Raw genomic sequence first — 17,406 nt, forward strand, 5'->3', positions numbered from 1 at the left:
TTACTGCAACTCGCTGTTGGCTGGGCTCCCTGCCTGTGCCATAAAACCCCTACAACTCATCCAGAACGCCGCAGCCCGTCTGGTGTTCAACCTTCCCAAGTTCTCTCACGTCACCCCGCTCCTCCGCTCTCTCCACTGGCTTCCAGTTGAAGCTCGCATCCGCTACAAGACCATGGTGCTTGCCTACGGAGCTGTGAGGGAACGGCACCTCAGTACCTCCAGGCTCTGATCAGGCCCTACACCCAAACAAGGGCACTGCGTTCATCCACCTCTGGCCTGCTCGCCTCCCTACCACTGAGGAAGTACAGTTCCCGCGCAGCCCAGTCAAAACTGTTCGCTGCTCTGGCCCCCCTATGGTGGAACAAACTCCCTCACGACGCCAGGACAGCGGAGTCAATCACCACCTTCCGGAGACACCTGAAACCCCACCTCTTTCAGGAATACCTAGGATAGGATAAAGTAATCCTTCTCACCCTCCCCCCCCTTAAAAGATTTAGATGCACTATTGTAAAGTGGCTGTTCCACTGGATGTCTTAAGGTGAATGCACCAATTTGTAAGTCGCTCTGGATAAGAGCGTCTGCTAAATGACTTAAATGTAAATGTATATACACTATATACTATAGAGACACAATATATATATACACTATATAATATAGAGACACAATATATATATACACTATATAATATAGAGACACAATATATATACACTATATACTATAGAGACACAATATATATACACTATATACTATAGAGACACAATATATATATATATACACTATATACTATAGAGACACAATATATATATATACACTATATAATATAGAGACACAATATATATATACTATATACTATAGAGACACAATATATATATATACACTATATAATATAGAGACACAATATATATACACTATATACTATAGAGACACAATATATATACACTATATACTATAGAGACACTATATATACACACTATATACTATAGAGACACAATATATATACACTATATACTATAGAGACACTATATACTATAGAGACACAATATATATACACTATATACTATAGAGACACAATATATATACACTATATACTATAGAGACACAATATATATACACTATACACTATAGAGACACAATATATATATACACACTATATACTATAGAGACACAATATATATACACTATATATTATAGAGACACAATATATATACACTATATACTATAGAGACACAATATATATATACACTATATACTATAGAGACACAATATATATACACTATATACTATAGAGACACAATATATATACACTATATACTATAGAGACACTATATATACACACTATATACTATAGAGACACAATATATATACACTATATACTATAGAGACACTATATACTATAGAGACACAATATATATACACTATATACTATAGAGACACAATATATATACACTATATACTATAGAGACACAATATATATACACTATACACTATAGAGACACTATATACTATAGAGACACAATATATATACACTATATACTATAGAGACACAATATATATACACTATATACTATAGAGACACAATATATACACACTATATACTATAGAGACACTATATACTATAGAGACACAATATATATATACACTATATAATATAGAGACACAATATATATATACACTATATACTATAGAGACACAATATATATACACTATACACTATAGAGACACAATATATATATACACACTATTTACTATAGAGACACAATATATATACACTATATATTATAGAGACACAATATATATACACTATATAATATAGAGACACAATATATATACACTATATACTATAGAGACACAATATATATATATACTATATACTATAGAGACACAATATATATACACTATATACTAGAGACACAATATATATATACACTATATACTATAGAGACACAATATATATATATATACTATATACTATAGAGACACAATATATATACACTATATAATATAGAGACACAATATATATACACTATATACTATAGAGACACAATATATATACACTATATAATATAGAGACACAATATATATATATACACTATATAATATAGAGACACAATATATATACACTATATACTATAGAGACACAATATATATATACACTATATAATATAGAGACACAATATATATACACTATATACTATAGAGACACAATATATATACACTATATACTATAGAGACACAATATATATACACTATATACTATAGAGACACAATATATATATATACACTATATAATATAGAGACACAATATATATATACTATATACTATAGAGACACAATATATATATATACACTATATAATATAGAGACACAATATATATATACTATATACTATAGAGACACTATATAAATACACTATATACTATAGAGACACTATATACTATAGAGACACTATATACTATAGAGACACTATATACTATAGAGACACAATATATATACACTATATAGACACTATATACTATAGAGACACAATATATATACACTATATAATATATATACACTATATACTATAGAGACACAATATATATACACTATATACTATAGAGACACAATATATATACACTATATACTATAGAGACACAATATATATACACACTATATACTATAGAGACACAATATATATATACACACTATATACTATAGAGACACAATATATATATACACACTATATACTATAGAGACACAATATATATACACTATATACTATAGAGACACAATATATATACACTATATACTATAGAGACACAATATATATATACACTATATACTATAGAGACACAATATATATATATACACTATATACTATAGAGACACAATATATATACACACTATATAATATAGAGATACAATATATATACACTATATACTATAGAGACACAATATATATACACTATATACTATAGAGACACAATATATATATACTATATACTATAGAGACACTATATAAATACACTATATACTATAGAGACACTATATACTATAGAGACACTATAGAGACACTATATACTATAGAGACACTATATACTATAGAGACACAATATATATACACTATATAGACACTATATACTATAGAGACACAATATATATACACTATATAATATATATACACTATATACTATAGAGACACAATATATATACACTATATACTATAGAGACACAATATATATACACACTATATACTATAGAGACACAATATATATATACACACTATATACTATAGAGACACAATATATATACACTATATACTATAGAGACACAATATATATACACTATATAATATAGAGACACAATATATATATATACACTATATAATATAGAGACACAATATATATACACTATATACTATAGAGACACAATATATATACACTATATACTATAGAGACACAATATATATATACACTATATAATATAGAGACACAATATATATATACACTATATAATATAGAGACACAATATATATACACTATATACTATAGAGACACAATATATATACACTATATACTATAGAGACACAATATATATATATACACTATATACTATAGAGACACAATATATATATATACACTATATAATATAGAGACACAATATATATATACTATATACTATAGAGACACAATATATATATATACACTATATAATATAGAGACACAATATATATACACTATATACTATAGAGACACAATATATATACACTATATACTATAGAGACACTATATATACACACTATATACTATAGAGACACAATATATATACACTATATACTATAGAGACACTATATACTATAGAGACACAATATATATACACTATATACTATAGAGACACAATATATATACACTATATACTATAGAGACACAATATATATACACTATACACTATAGAGACACAATATATATATACACTATATACTATAGAGACACAATATATATACACTATATATTATAGAGACACAATATATATACACTATATACTATAGAGACACAATATATATATACACTATATACTATAGAGACACAATATATATACACTATATACTATAGAGACACAATATATATACACTATATACTATAGAGACACTATATATACACACTATATACTATAGAGACACAATATATATACACTATATACTATAGAGACACTATATACTATAGAGACACAATATATATACACTATATACTATAGAGACACAATATATATACACTATATACTATAGAGACACAATATATATACACTATACACTATAGAGACACTATATACTATAGAGACACAATATATATACACTATATACTATAGAGACACAATATATATACACTATATACTATAGAGACACAATATATACACTATATACTATAGAGACACTATATACTATAGAGACACAATATATATATACACTATATAATATAGAGACACAATATATATATACACTATATACTATAGAGACACAATATATATACACTATACACTATAGAGACACAATATATATATACACACTATTTACTATAGAGACACAATATATATACACTATATATTATAGAGACACAATATATATACACTATATAATATAGAGACACAATATATATACACTATATACTATAGAGACACAATATATATATATACTATATACTATAGAGACACAATATATATACACTATATACTATAGAGACACAATATATATATACACTATATACTATAGAGACACAATATATATATATATACTATATACTATAGAGACACAATATATATACACTATATAATATAGAGACACAATATATATACACTATATACTATAGAGACACAATATATATACACTATATAATATAGAGACACAATATATATATATACACTATATAATATAGAGACACAATATATATATACTATATACTATAGAGACACAATATATATATATACACTATATACTATAGAGACACAATATATATATACACTATATAATATAGAGACACAATATATATATACACTATATAATATAGAGACACAATATATATACACTATATACTATAGAGACACTATATACTATAGAGACACAATATATATACACTATATACTATAGAGACACAATATATATATACACTATATAATATAGAGACACAATATATATACACTATATACTATAGAGACACAATATATATACACTATATACTATAGAGACACAATATATATACACTATATACTATAGAGACACAATATATATATATACACTATATAATATAGAGACACAATATATATATACTATATACTATAGAGACACTATATAAATACACTATATACTATAGAGACACTATATACTATAGAGACACTATATACTATAGAGACACTATATACTATAGAGACACAATATATATACACTATATAGACACTATATACTATAGAGACACAATATATATACACTATATAATATATATACACTATATACTATAGAGACACAATATATATACACTATATACTATAGAGACACAATATATATACACACTATATACTATAGAGACACAATATATATACACTATATACTATAGAGACACAATATATATATACACACTATATACTATAGAGACACAATATATATACACTATATACTATAGAGACACAATATATATACACTATATAATATAGAGACACAATATATATATATACACTATATAATATAGAGACACAATATATATACACTATATACTATAGAGACACAATATATATACACTATATACTATAGAGACACAATATATATATACACTATATAATATAGAGACACAATATATATATACACTATATAATATAGAGACACAATATATATATATACACTATATACTATAGAGACACAATATATATACACTATATAATATAGAGACACAATATATATATACACTATATAATATAGAGACACAATATATATACACTATATACTATAGAGACACTATATACTATAGAGACACAATATATATACACTATATACTATAGAGACACAATATATATATACACTATATAATATAGAGACACAATATATATACACTATATACTATAGAGACACAATATATATACACTATATACTATAGAGACACAATATATATACACTATATACTATAGAGACACAATATATATATATACACTATATAATATAGAGACACAATATATATATACTATATACTATAGAGACACTATATAAATACACTATATACTATAGAGACACTATATACTATAGAGACACTATATACTATAGAGACACTATATACTATAGAGACACAATATATATACACTATATAGACACTATATACTATAGAGACACAATATATATACACTATATAATATATATACACTATATACTATAGAGACACAATATATATACACTATATACTATAGAGACACAATATATATACACACTATATACTATAGAGACACAATATATATACACACTATATACTATAGAGACACAATATATATATACACACTATATACTATAGAGACACAATATATATACACTATATACTATAGAGACACAATATATATACACTATATAATATAGAGACACAATATATATATATACACTATATAATATAGAGACACAATATATATACACTATATACTATAGAGACACAATATATATACACTATATACTATAGAGACACAATATATATATACACTATATAATATAGAGACACAATATATATATACACTATATAATATAGAGACACAATATATATACACTATATACTATAGAGACACAATATATATACACTATATACTATAGAGACACAATATATATACACTATATACTATAGAGACACAATATATATATATACACTATATAATATAGAGACACAATATATATATACTATATACTATAGAGACACAATATATATATATACACTATATAATATAGAGACACAATATATATATACTATATACTATAGAGACACAATATATATACACACTATATAATATAGAGACACAATATATATATACTATATACTATAGAGACACTATATAAATACACTATATACTATAGAGACACTATATACTATAGAGACACTATATACTATAGAGACACTATATACTATAGAGACACTATATACTATAGAGACACAATATATATACACTATATAGACACTATATACTATAGAGACACAATATATATACACTATATAATATATATACACTATATACTATAGAGACACAATATATATACACTATATACTATAGAGACACAATATATATACACTATATACTATAGAGACACAATATATATACACACTATATACTATAGAGACACAATATATATATACACACTATATACTATAGAGACACAATATATATATACACACTATATACTATAGAGACACAATATATATACACTATATACTATAGAGACACAATATATATATACACTATATACTATAGAGACACAATATATATATACACTATATACTATAGAGACACAATATATATATATACACTATATACTATAGAGACACAATATATATATACACTATATAATATAGAGATACAATATATATACACTATATACTATAGAGACACAATATATATACACTATATACTATAGAGACACAATATATATATATACTATATACTATAGAGACACAATATATATACACTATATACTATAGAGACACAATATATATACACTATACACTATAGAGACACAATATATATATACACACTATATACTATAGAGACACAATATATATACACTATATATTATAGAGACACAATATATATACACTATATACTATAGAGACACAATATATATATACACTATATACTATAGAGACACAATATATATACACTATATACTATAGAGACACAATATATATACACTATATACTATAGAGACACTATATATACACACTATATACTATAGAGACACAATATATATACACTATATACTATAGAGACACTATATACTATAGAGACACAATATATATACACTATATACTATAGAGACACAATATATATATACACTATATACTATAGAGACACAATATATATACACTATATATACTATAGAGACACAATATATATACACTATATACTAGAGAGACACTATATACTATAGAGACACAAGTGCCTTGCGAAAGTATTCGGCCCCCTTGAACTTTGCGACCTTTTGCCACATTTCAGGCTTCAAACATAAAGATATAAAACTGTATTTTTTTGTGAAGAATCAACAACAAGTGGGACACAATCATGAAGTGGAACGACATTTATTGGATATTTCAAACTTTTTTTAACAAATCAAAAACTGAAAAATTGGGCGTGTAATAAAATGCAAATGAATTACTTAAATCCTACAATGTGATTTTCTGGATTGTGGTTTTAGATTCCGTCTCTCACAGTTGAAGTACCTATGATAGAAATTACAGACCTCTACATGCTTTGTAAGTAGGAAAACCTGCAAAAAGGCAGTGTATCAAATACTTGTTCTCCCCACTGTATTTCTACACACACTATATACTATATAGACACAATATATATATATATATATACACACACTACCGTTCAAAGTTTGGGGTCACTTAGAAATGTCCTTGTTTTTGAAAGAAAAGCACATTTTTTGTCCATTAAAATGTTAGTGTCCATTAAAATAACATCAAATTGATCAGAAATACAGTGTAGACATTGTTAATGTTGTAAATGACTGTTGTAGCTGGAAACAGCTGGTTTTTAATGGAATATCTACATAGGTGAACAGAGGCCCATTATCAGCAACCATCACTCCTGAGTTCCAATGGCACGTTGTGTTACCTAATCCAAGTTTATCATTTTAAAGGCTAATTGATCATTAGAAAACCCTTTTGCAATTATGTTAGAACAGCTGAAAACTGTTGATCTGACTAAAGAAGCAATAAAACTGGCCTTCTTTAGACTAGTTGAGTATCTGGAGCATCAGCATTTGTGGGTTCGATTACAGGCTCAAAATGGCCGGAAACAAAGAACTTTCTTCTGAAACTCGTCAGTCTATTCTTGTTCTGAGAAATGAAGGCTATTCCATGCGAGAAATTGCCAAGAAACTGAAGATCTGGTCCAACGCTGTGTACTACTCCCTTCACAGAACAGCGCAAACGGTCACTTCCTGATGCTGGAGATAAAATAAAGAAATAAAGAAAAGAAATTAGTAAAAAAAAATGAAATACGGAAAAATAAAACTGACTATTATAGGAATTATTGTTTATTTATTTATTATTATTATTCATTGTAACAAACATCACAAAGTGAGCAGATTAACTTGGTCTAAACGGTCAAAACGTTTATTTATTAAAGACTATCAGACTGAAAAAAAACCTCCAATCATTTAATTTAATTTTCATAACTGTGAACCTTAATTGCCTACCGTCTGTAAGCTGTTAGTGTCTTAACGACCGTTCCACAGGTGCATGTTCATTAATTGTTTCTGGTTCATTGAACAAGCAGGGAAACGGTGTTTAAACCCTTTACAATGAAGATCTGTGACGTTATTTGGATTTTTTCGAATTCTTTTTGAAAGACAGGGTCCTGAAAAAGGGACATTTATTTTTTTGCTGAGTTTAGATATTGATTTGTGTTGATGGAGTACCATCACCCTCTAGTGGCCACTATGATGATAACACTGCAGGTCACTCTTCTGTCCAGCAGAGAGCAGTATCACCTGTTACATTTCTGAAAGAGGAGTTACTAGCCTGGATGCCAGTCTGTTAGCCTGGATGCCAGTCTGTTAGCCTGGATGCCAGTCTGTTAGCCTGGATGCCAGTCTGTTTGCCTGGATGCCAGTCTGTTCGCCTGGGTGTCAGTCTGTTCGCCTGGGTGTCAGTCTGTTCGCCTGGGTGTCCGTCTGTTCGCCTGGGTGTCCGTCTGTTAGCCTGGGTGTCCGTCTGTTAGCCTGGGTGCCCGTCTGTTAGCCTGGGTGTCCGTCTGTTAGCCTGGGTGCCCGTCTGTTAGCCTGGGTAACAGACTGTTACTGCTCTCTTGCCAACTCATTATGGAGTTGTCATGCTGGCTTGAAAGGAGAGAGGGAGGAGGGAGTGGGAAAGAGAGGAGGGAGAGGGAAAGAGGGGGGAGAGGGAAAGAGGGGGAGAGGGAAGAGAAAGAGAGGAGAGAGAGGGAAAGAGGAGGGAGAGGGAAAGAGAAGGGAGAGAGAGGGAGAGGGGGAGAGAGAGGGAGAGGGGGAGAGAAAGAGGAGGGAGAGGGAAAGAAAGGAGGGAGAGGGAAAGAGAGGAGGGAGAGGGAAAGAGAGGAGGGAGAGGGAAAGAGAGGAGGGAGAAGGAAGAGAGGAGAGAGAGGGCGAGGGCCTTGGGAGAAAGCTAGAATGCTGGCTGTGAAAAGTTTTACAATATAAAAATCTGTTTATCTGCATATGTCAAGACATACGAGGTGAGATAACAGACGGGTTGGACAATATGATCTCCTTCTCTTATACCGGAGAAGATATTTACTTAAATACTGGAAGTAAGATGATCCAATGTCAAGAGAAACGGAAGAATCAAATGCTTTATTGTTTAAATGTTGAGACAATCTGGCGACAGACAGAAGCAACACAATCTGAAGTCATACGAGGTAGAATCTTACAAGTGTTAGAAACAGTATTTTTTTATTTCGCAGTTTAAAAAAACAACAATAAACAACTCAACATTGAAGTATTCAGTCCCTGTGACTATTTCTACATTTTGGTACGTTACAGCCTTATTCTAAAATGTATTATTTTGCCTCCCCCCCCCCCCCCCCCATAACAACCAAGCAAAAAGTGTTTTTTTTTAGACATTTTCGCTAATTTGTCAAAAATAAACGGAAATATCACATTCAGACCCTTTACTCAGTACTTTGTTGAAGCACCTTTGGCAGCGATTACAGCCTCTAGTCTTCTTGGGTAGGAACAGTGGGTTAACTGGTCTAGGAACCTCCAGGCTCTGATCAGGCCCTACACCCAAACAAGGGCACTGCGTTCATCCACCTCTGGCCTGCTCGCCTCCCTACCACTGAGGAAGTACAGTTCCCGCGCAGCCCAGTCAAAACTGTTCGCTGCTCTGGCCCCCCAATGGTGGAACAAACTCCCTCACGACGCCAGGACAGCGGAGTCAATCACCACCTTCCGGAGACACCTGAAACCCCACCTCTTTAAGGAATACCTAGGATAGGATAAAGTAATCCTTCTCACCCCCCCCCCCCCTTAAAAGACCTAGATGCACTATTGTAAAGTGGCTGTTCCACTGGAGGTCATAAGGTGAACGCACCAATTTGTAAGTCGCTCTGGATAAGAGCGTCTGCTAAATGACTTAAATGTAAATGTAGGAACAGGGGGTTAACTGGTCTAGGAACAGTGGGGTTAACTGGTCTAGGAACAGTGGGTTAACTGGTCTAGGAACAGTGGGTTAACTGGTCTAGGAACAGTGGGTTAACTGGCCTAGGAACAGTGGGTTAACTGGTCTAGGAACAGTGGGTTAACTGGTCTAGGAACAGTGGGTTAACTGGTCTAGGAACAGTGGGTTAACTGGTCTAGGAACAGTGGGTTAACTGGCCTAGGAACAGTGGATTAACTGGTCTAGGAACCGTGGGTTAACTGGTCTAGGAACAGTGGGTTAACTGGCCTAGGAACAGTGGGTTAACTGGCCTAGGAACAGTGGGTTAACTGGTCTAGGAACAGTGGGTTAACTGGTCTAGGAACAGTGGGTTAACTGGTCTAGGAACAGTGGGTTAACTGGTCTAGGAACAGTGGGTTAACTGGTCTAGGAACAGTGGGTTAACTGGTCTAGGAACAGTGGGTTAACTGGTCTAGGAACAGTGGGTTAACTGGTCTAGGAACAGTGGGTTAACTGGTCTAGGAACAGTGGGTTAACTGGTCTAGGAACAGTGGGTTAACTGGTCTAGGAACAGTGGGTTAACTGCCTGTTCAGGGGCAGAACGACAGATTTGTACCTTGTCAGCATGCGGATTTGAACTTGCAACCTTTCGGTTCCTAGTGTGAAGCTCTAACCAAAAGGCTACCTGCCGCCGCGGGTATGATGCTGTATCTGGGGAGTTTCTCCCATTCTTCTCTGCAGATCCTCTCAAGCTCTGTCAGGTTGGATGGGGAGTGTTGCTGCACAGCTATTTTCACGTCTCTCCAGAGATGTTAGATCGGGTTCAAGTCCAGGCTCTGGCTGAGTCACTCAAGGACATTCAAAGTCGTCCCGAAGCCACTCCTGCGTTGTCTTGGCTGTGTGTTTAGGGTCGTTGTCCTGTTGGAAGGTGAACCTTCTCCTCAGTCTGAGGTTCTGAGCGCTCTGGAGCAGGTTTTCATCAAGGATCTCTCTGTACTTTGCTCCGTTCATCTTTCCCTCGATCCGAACTAGTCTCCCAGTCCCTTCATCAGATGATGAATACATCATATCCAGGGCCTTTAAAGGAATGTGTTCTATGAGGCTACTTTATGGTTCTGCGAAAACAGGAAGTGTATTCTGTAAGAAATACCCCCCCCCCCCCCCAAGTCATCGCGCGCATGTTGAACCCCCCAACACGTCATCGCGCATGTTGAACCCCCCCCCCCCTCAAGGATTTCCTACAGTCCTTGTGTGTATGTGAGAGAGAAAATTAACCCCTTGATAACAGACGGAATCATCTAATTTTAAAGTTATTTTATTTTTGAAACGATTTAATATACAAATGATATATATATATAGTTTTTCCGTTTACAATGACGTTTTGTAAACCAAAGGGGCCGATAGTTAGTGTGTTTGGTATCTATTATAGTTCCTGTTGGTCAGCGGCGCCCTTATGTACAGATGTAGTATCAGTTTCCTCTTCTCCAATCCTAACCTCAGACATTAGGGGGGGGGATTCAGCATCTAGGAGCCCCCTCCCCAATCCTAACCTCAGATATTGGGGGGGGGGGGGGGAAATCAGCATCTAGGAGCCCCTTCCCCGTAACGAGGGACTGCGCGTCGTGACGAGGGACTGCGCGTCGTGACGAGGGACTGCGCGTCGTGACGAGGGACTGCGCGTCGTGACGAGGGACTGCGCGTCGTAATGAAAGCAGTCTGAATTGAATCTTCCCTCCCAGGAAGCATTGCACTCGAATGTAAATAATAATAACAGTCTTGATATTCACCACAAGATATTATTTTTCTCCCCAACAGAACTACAAAATACATGATATTTTCTGACCACAGAGCTGAGCAGTTGAGCCAAAAGAATAAAAATAAACGACAGTTGTTGAACAGCTAGTTAGATTGTTCAAAAAAACATGAATCTGATTCATTTCGACCACTGAGTGGCTGAATGTGTCCTCTCTCATTCCCCCTCAAGCTGCACCCCTCGCTCCCCCTCCTCCTTAAAAAGGACTTATCTTTGGAAGTTATCCTAGAGAATCGGGGAAATCCCAAATAGATAAGATTCCTGATGTTCGTCAGCTAACGCGCTAGCATTAAGTCAAGTTGGTAAAAACCCCGGTCTTCCGGTCCGCCCCCTCCCGTCCGCCCCTCCCCCAGTCGTCCGGTCCGCCCCCCCCCCCGGTCCGCCCCCTCCCCCAGTCGTCTGGCCCGTCGCCTCCCCCGGTCCGCCCCCTCCCCAGTCGTCTGGCCCGTCGCCTCCCCCTCCGGTCCGCCCCCTCCCCAGTCGTCTGGCCCGTCGCCTCCCCCTCCGGTCCGGTCCGCCCCCTCCCCCAGTCGTCCGGCCCGTCGCCTCCCCTCCGGTCCGCCCCTCCCCCAGTCGTCCGGCCCGTCGCCCCCCCCCCGGTCCGCCCCCTCCCCAGTCGTCCGGCCCGTCGCCTCCCCCCCTTCGGTCCGTCCGCCCCCTCCCCCAGTCGTCCGGCCCGTCGCCTCCCCCCTTCGGTCCGTCCGCCCCTCCCCCAGTCGTCCGGCCCATCGCCTCCCCCTCCGGTCCGCCCCCTCCCCAGTCGTCCGGCCCGTCGCCTCCCCCTCCGGTCCGCCCCCCCCCCGTCGCCTCCCCCTCCCGTCCGGTCCGCCCCCCCCGAGTCGTCCGGCCCGTCGCCTCCCCCTCCCGTCCGGTCCGCCCCTCCCCAGTCGAAATATCTTCTCAAAAACCAAAAATATGAAATATTTAGCCGTTTAAAGCCAGCGTACAAAAGACTAAAGTAATTAGACAAAATAAAAATGAAACTTAAATCCAGAAAGCATAGAAATATCAAACGTTTCTACCACATATCAGACTTGCTTTCAATGAGTATTACAGATCTATACACTGACATTTCTACGTGAGACCTGCTATACTACTGCCCATAATCTGGGGAAGGGAGTTTTGGGATGAGAGATGTTGAAAACTCCTTCAATTATGAACAAATACAAAAATGTCATGATTTCAATTGAGTCCATTTCTGATATTTATTTTGATAAGGGAAGTTGTTTACACACCCCTGGGGAAAACACAGAGCCTCGGTAACAAGTCCTCTAGACCACAGTGTGAAAGAGGAACACACACACACACACACACTCTCGCTCTCTCGCTCTTAATCAAACACACACACACTCTCTCTCTCTCTCTCTCTCTCTTAATCAAACACACACACACACTCTCTCTCTCTCTCTCTTAATCAAACACACACACACACACTCTCTCTCTCTCTCTTAATCAAACACACAGACACACACTCTCTCTCTCTTAATCAAACACACAGACACACACTCTCGCTCTCTTAATCAAACACACAGACACACTCTCTCTCTCTCTCTTAATCAAACACACAGACACACACTCTCTCTCTCTCTTAATCAAACACACAGACACACACTCTCTCTCTCTCTCTTAATCAAACACACAGACACACACTCTCTCTCTCTCTTAATCAAACACACAGACACACACACTCTCTCAATCAAACACACAGACACACTCTCTCATTCAGACAGACACAGACACACAGGGCTGGATATATATATTGACAGTTCTCCTGTGAAAGTGAACATTAGAGTCAGGACATGACCCAGTCTAGGTCTCTGTAGAAAAGGATGTGAGGGGCGGGGCCATAGGGAGGTCCACAGTCCATGTCAGTATGGGTGTGTGTGTGTACAAACTGCCCTGGGGTGGTTGTGTGTGTGTATAAACTGCCCTGGGGTGGTTGTGTGTGTGTGTAAACTGCCCTGGGGTGGTTGTGTGTGTGTATAAACTGCCCTGGGGTGGTTGTGTGTGTGTGTGTGTTTAGTCGTTGTCTTCATCCTCCTCTTCGCTCTCCTCGATCCCGTCACTGTCCTCCTGTTCCTCGTCTTCCTCCTCCGTTTCTGGGATGTCCCACTGGGGGTGGTTATCCAACACTGCCTTGGCCTCGTGCACCTCGAGCTGGCACAGTTAAAACACAGTCACAACACAGTCAAAGCACAGTCAAAACACAGTCAAAGCACAGTCAAAACACAGTCAAAACACAGTCAAAACACAGTCACAACACAGTCAAAGCACAGTCAAAGCACAGTCAAAACACAGTCAAAACACAGTCAAAACACAGTCAAAGCACAGTCACAACACAGTCAAAGCACAGTCACAACACAGTCACAACACAGTCACAACACAGTCAAAACACAGTCAAAACACAGTCAAAGCAGTCAAAACACAGTCAAAACACAGTCAAAACACAGTCAAAACACAGTCAAAACACAGTCAAAACACAGTCAAAGCACAGTCAAAGCACAGTCAAAGCACAGTCAAAACACAGTCACAACACAGTCACAACACAGTCACAACACACACAGTCACAACACACACAGTCACAACACACACAGTCACAACACACACAGTCACAACACACACAGTCACAACACACACAGTCACAACACACACACTTACAACACACACACTTACAACACACACACTTACAACACACACACTTACAACACACACACTTACAATACACACAGTCACAACACACACACTTACAACACACACACTTACAACACACACACTTACAACACACACACTTACAACACACACACTTACAATACACAGTTACAATACACAGTTACAATATACAGTTACAATATACAGTTACAATATACAGTTACAATACAGTAAAACATGGGTGGACCAGGCATTGTGGTGCTGTAAAACAGATCAATGCCTATTCTCACTTACTAAACATTTTAGTTTCTAATACACACAGACACACATGAGGTCTCACCTTGAGGGGTCTGATCTGGTCCAGACCCAGGTAAGAGTCTGAGCGGAGGATAACAGAATACTGGTAGTTTCCTGGTTTAGAGGGAGCTGGAAACTTCAGCTCCACCTGTCGGAGTGAGAACACACCGAGTATACAAAACATTAAGAACACCTTCCTAATATTCAAGTGCCCCCCCCCCCCCCTCCCTCAGAACAGCCTCAATCTGTCAGGGTCATGGACTCTACAAGGTGTAGAAAGCGTTTCCACAGGGCTGCTGGTCCCATGTTGACTCCAATGATTCCCACAGTTGTGTCAAGTTGGCTGGATGTCCTTTGAGTGGTGGACCGTTCTTGATTCACACGGAAACTGTTGAGCGTCATACTACACATAGGCAACACACCCACCCACCCCCCACCCACACACACCCCCACACACACCCACCCACCCCCACCCACCCACCCCCACCCGAACACACACCCCCACCCACCCACCCCCACCCGAACACACACCCCCACCCACCCACCCCCACCCGAACACACACCCCCACACACCCACCCCCACCCGAACACACACCCCACACACCCACCCCCACCCGAACACACCCCCCCCCCAACACACACCCCCACCCACCCCCACACACCCACCCCCACACACACCCACCCCCACACACCCACCCACACACCCACCCACCCACACACCCACCCACCCCCACACACCCACCCCCACACACACCCACTCCCACCCCCTCTCACCTCCTCTGTGTCTTTGAGTGTGCAGACATGGTAAGGCATGGAGACTAGAGTCTGGTCCTTGCGGTCAGCGATGTAGAGCCACCACCACTCATGTTTCTCCTCTGGGTAGTACAGGCTGTAGACGGGGTGGGTCACCTTAGACTTGGTCTCCAACAGCGCCCTCTCCCTTCGCTGGACACTCTGTTGCAGAGCCTCCCACTCCTGGGGGGGGAGAGATGGGGGGGTTATACATAGTCTATACCACTGATCTCCAACCCTGTTCCTGGAGAGAGACCCTCCTGTAGGTTTTAACTCCAACCCCGTTCCTGGAGAGAGACCCTCCTGTAGGTTTTAACTCCAACCCCGTTCCTGGAGAGAGACCCTCCTGTAGGTTTTAACTCCAACCCCGTTCCTGGAGAGAGACCCTCCTGTAGGTTTTAACTCCAACCCCGTTCCTGGAGAGAGACCCTCCTGTAGGTTTTAACTCCAACCCCGTTCCTGGAGAGAGACCCTCCTGTAGGTTTTAACTCCAACCCCGTTCCTGGA

The 17,406-nt window shown here is 36.8% G+C and overlaps 1 protein-coding gene across 2 annotated transcripts in view; it reads right to left on the minus strand.

Moving 5' to 3' along the window:
* Positions 1 to 14,341: 14,341 nt before the first annotated feature.
* The window catches only part of sec63 (SEC63 homolog, protein translocation regulator), a 98,334-nt gene continuing 95,269 nt past the window's right edge, over positions 14,342 to 17,406 (minus strand). For both annotated transcript variants that reach the window (XM_065026118.1, XM_065026117.1), the window contains exons 18-20: positions 16,882 to 17,082; positions 16,151 to 16,255; positions 14,342 to 15,318 (exon numbers count right to left, since the gene is read on the minus strand). In XM_065026118.1, the coding sequence (XP_064882190.1) occupies positions 15,181 to 15,318; positions 16,151 to 16,255; positions 16,882 to 17,082 (444 nt within the window). In that variant the 3' untranslated portion in view covers positions 14,342 to 15,180. The remainder of the gene's footprint in view (positions 15,319 to 16,150; positions 16,256 to 16,881; positions 17,083 to 17,406) is intronic.

The sequence above is a fragment of the Oncorhynchus nerka genome, linkage group LG13 (genome assembly GCF_034236695.1).
Source record: "Oncorhynchus nerka isolate Pitt River linkage group LG13, Oner_Uvic_2.0, whole genome shotgun sequence".
NCBI classification, from domain to species: domain Eukaryota; kingdom Metazoa; phylum Chordata; class Actinopteri; order Salmoniformes; family Salmonidae; genus Oncorhynchus; species Oncorhynchus nerka.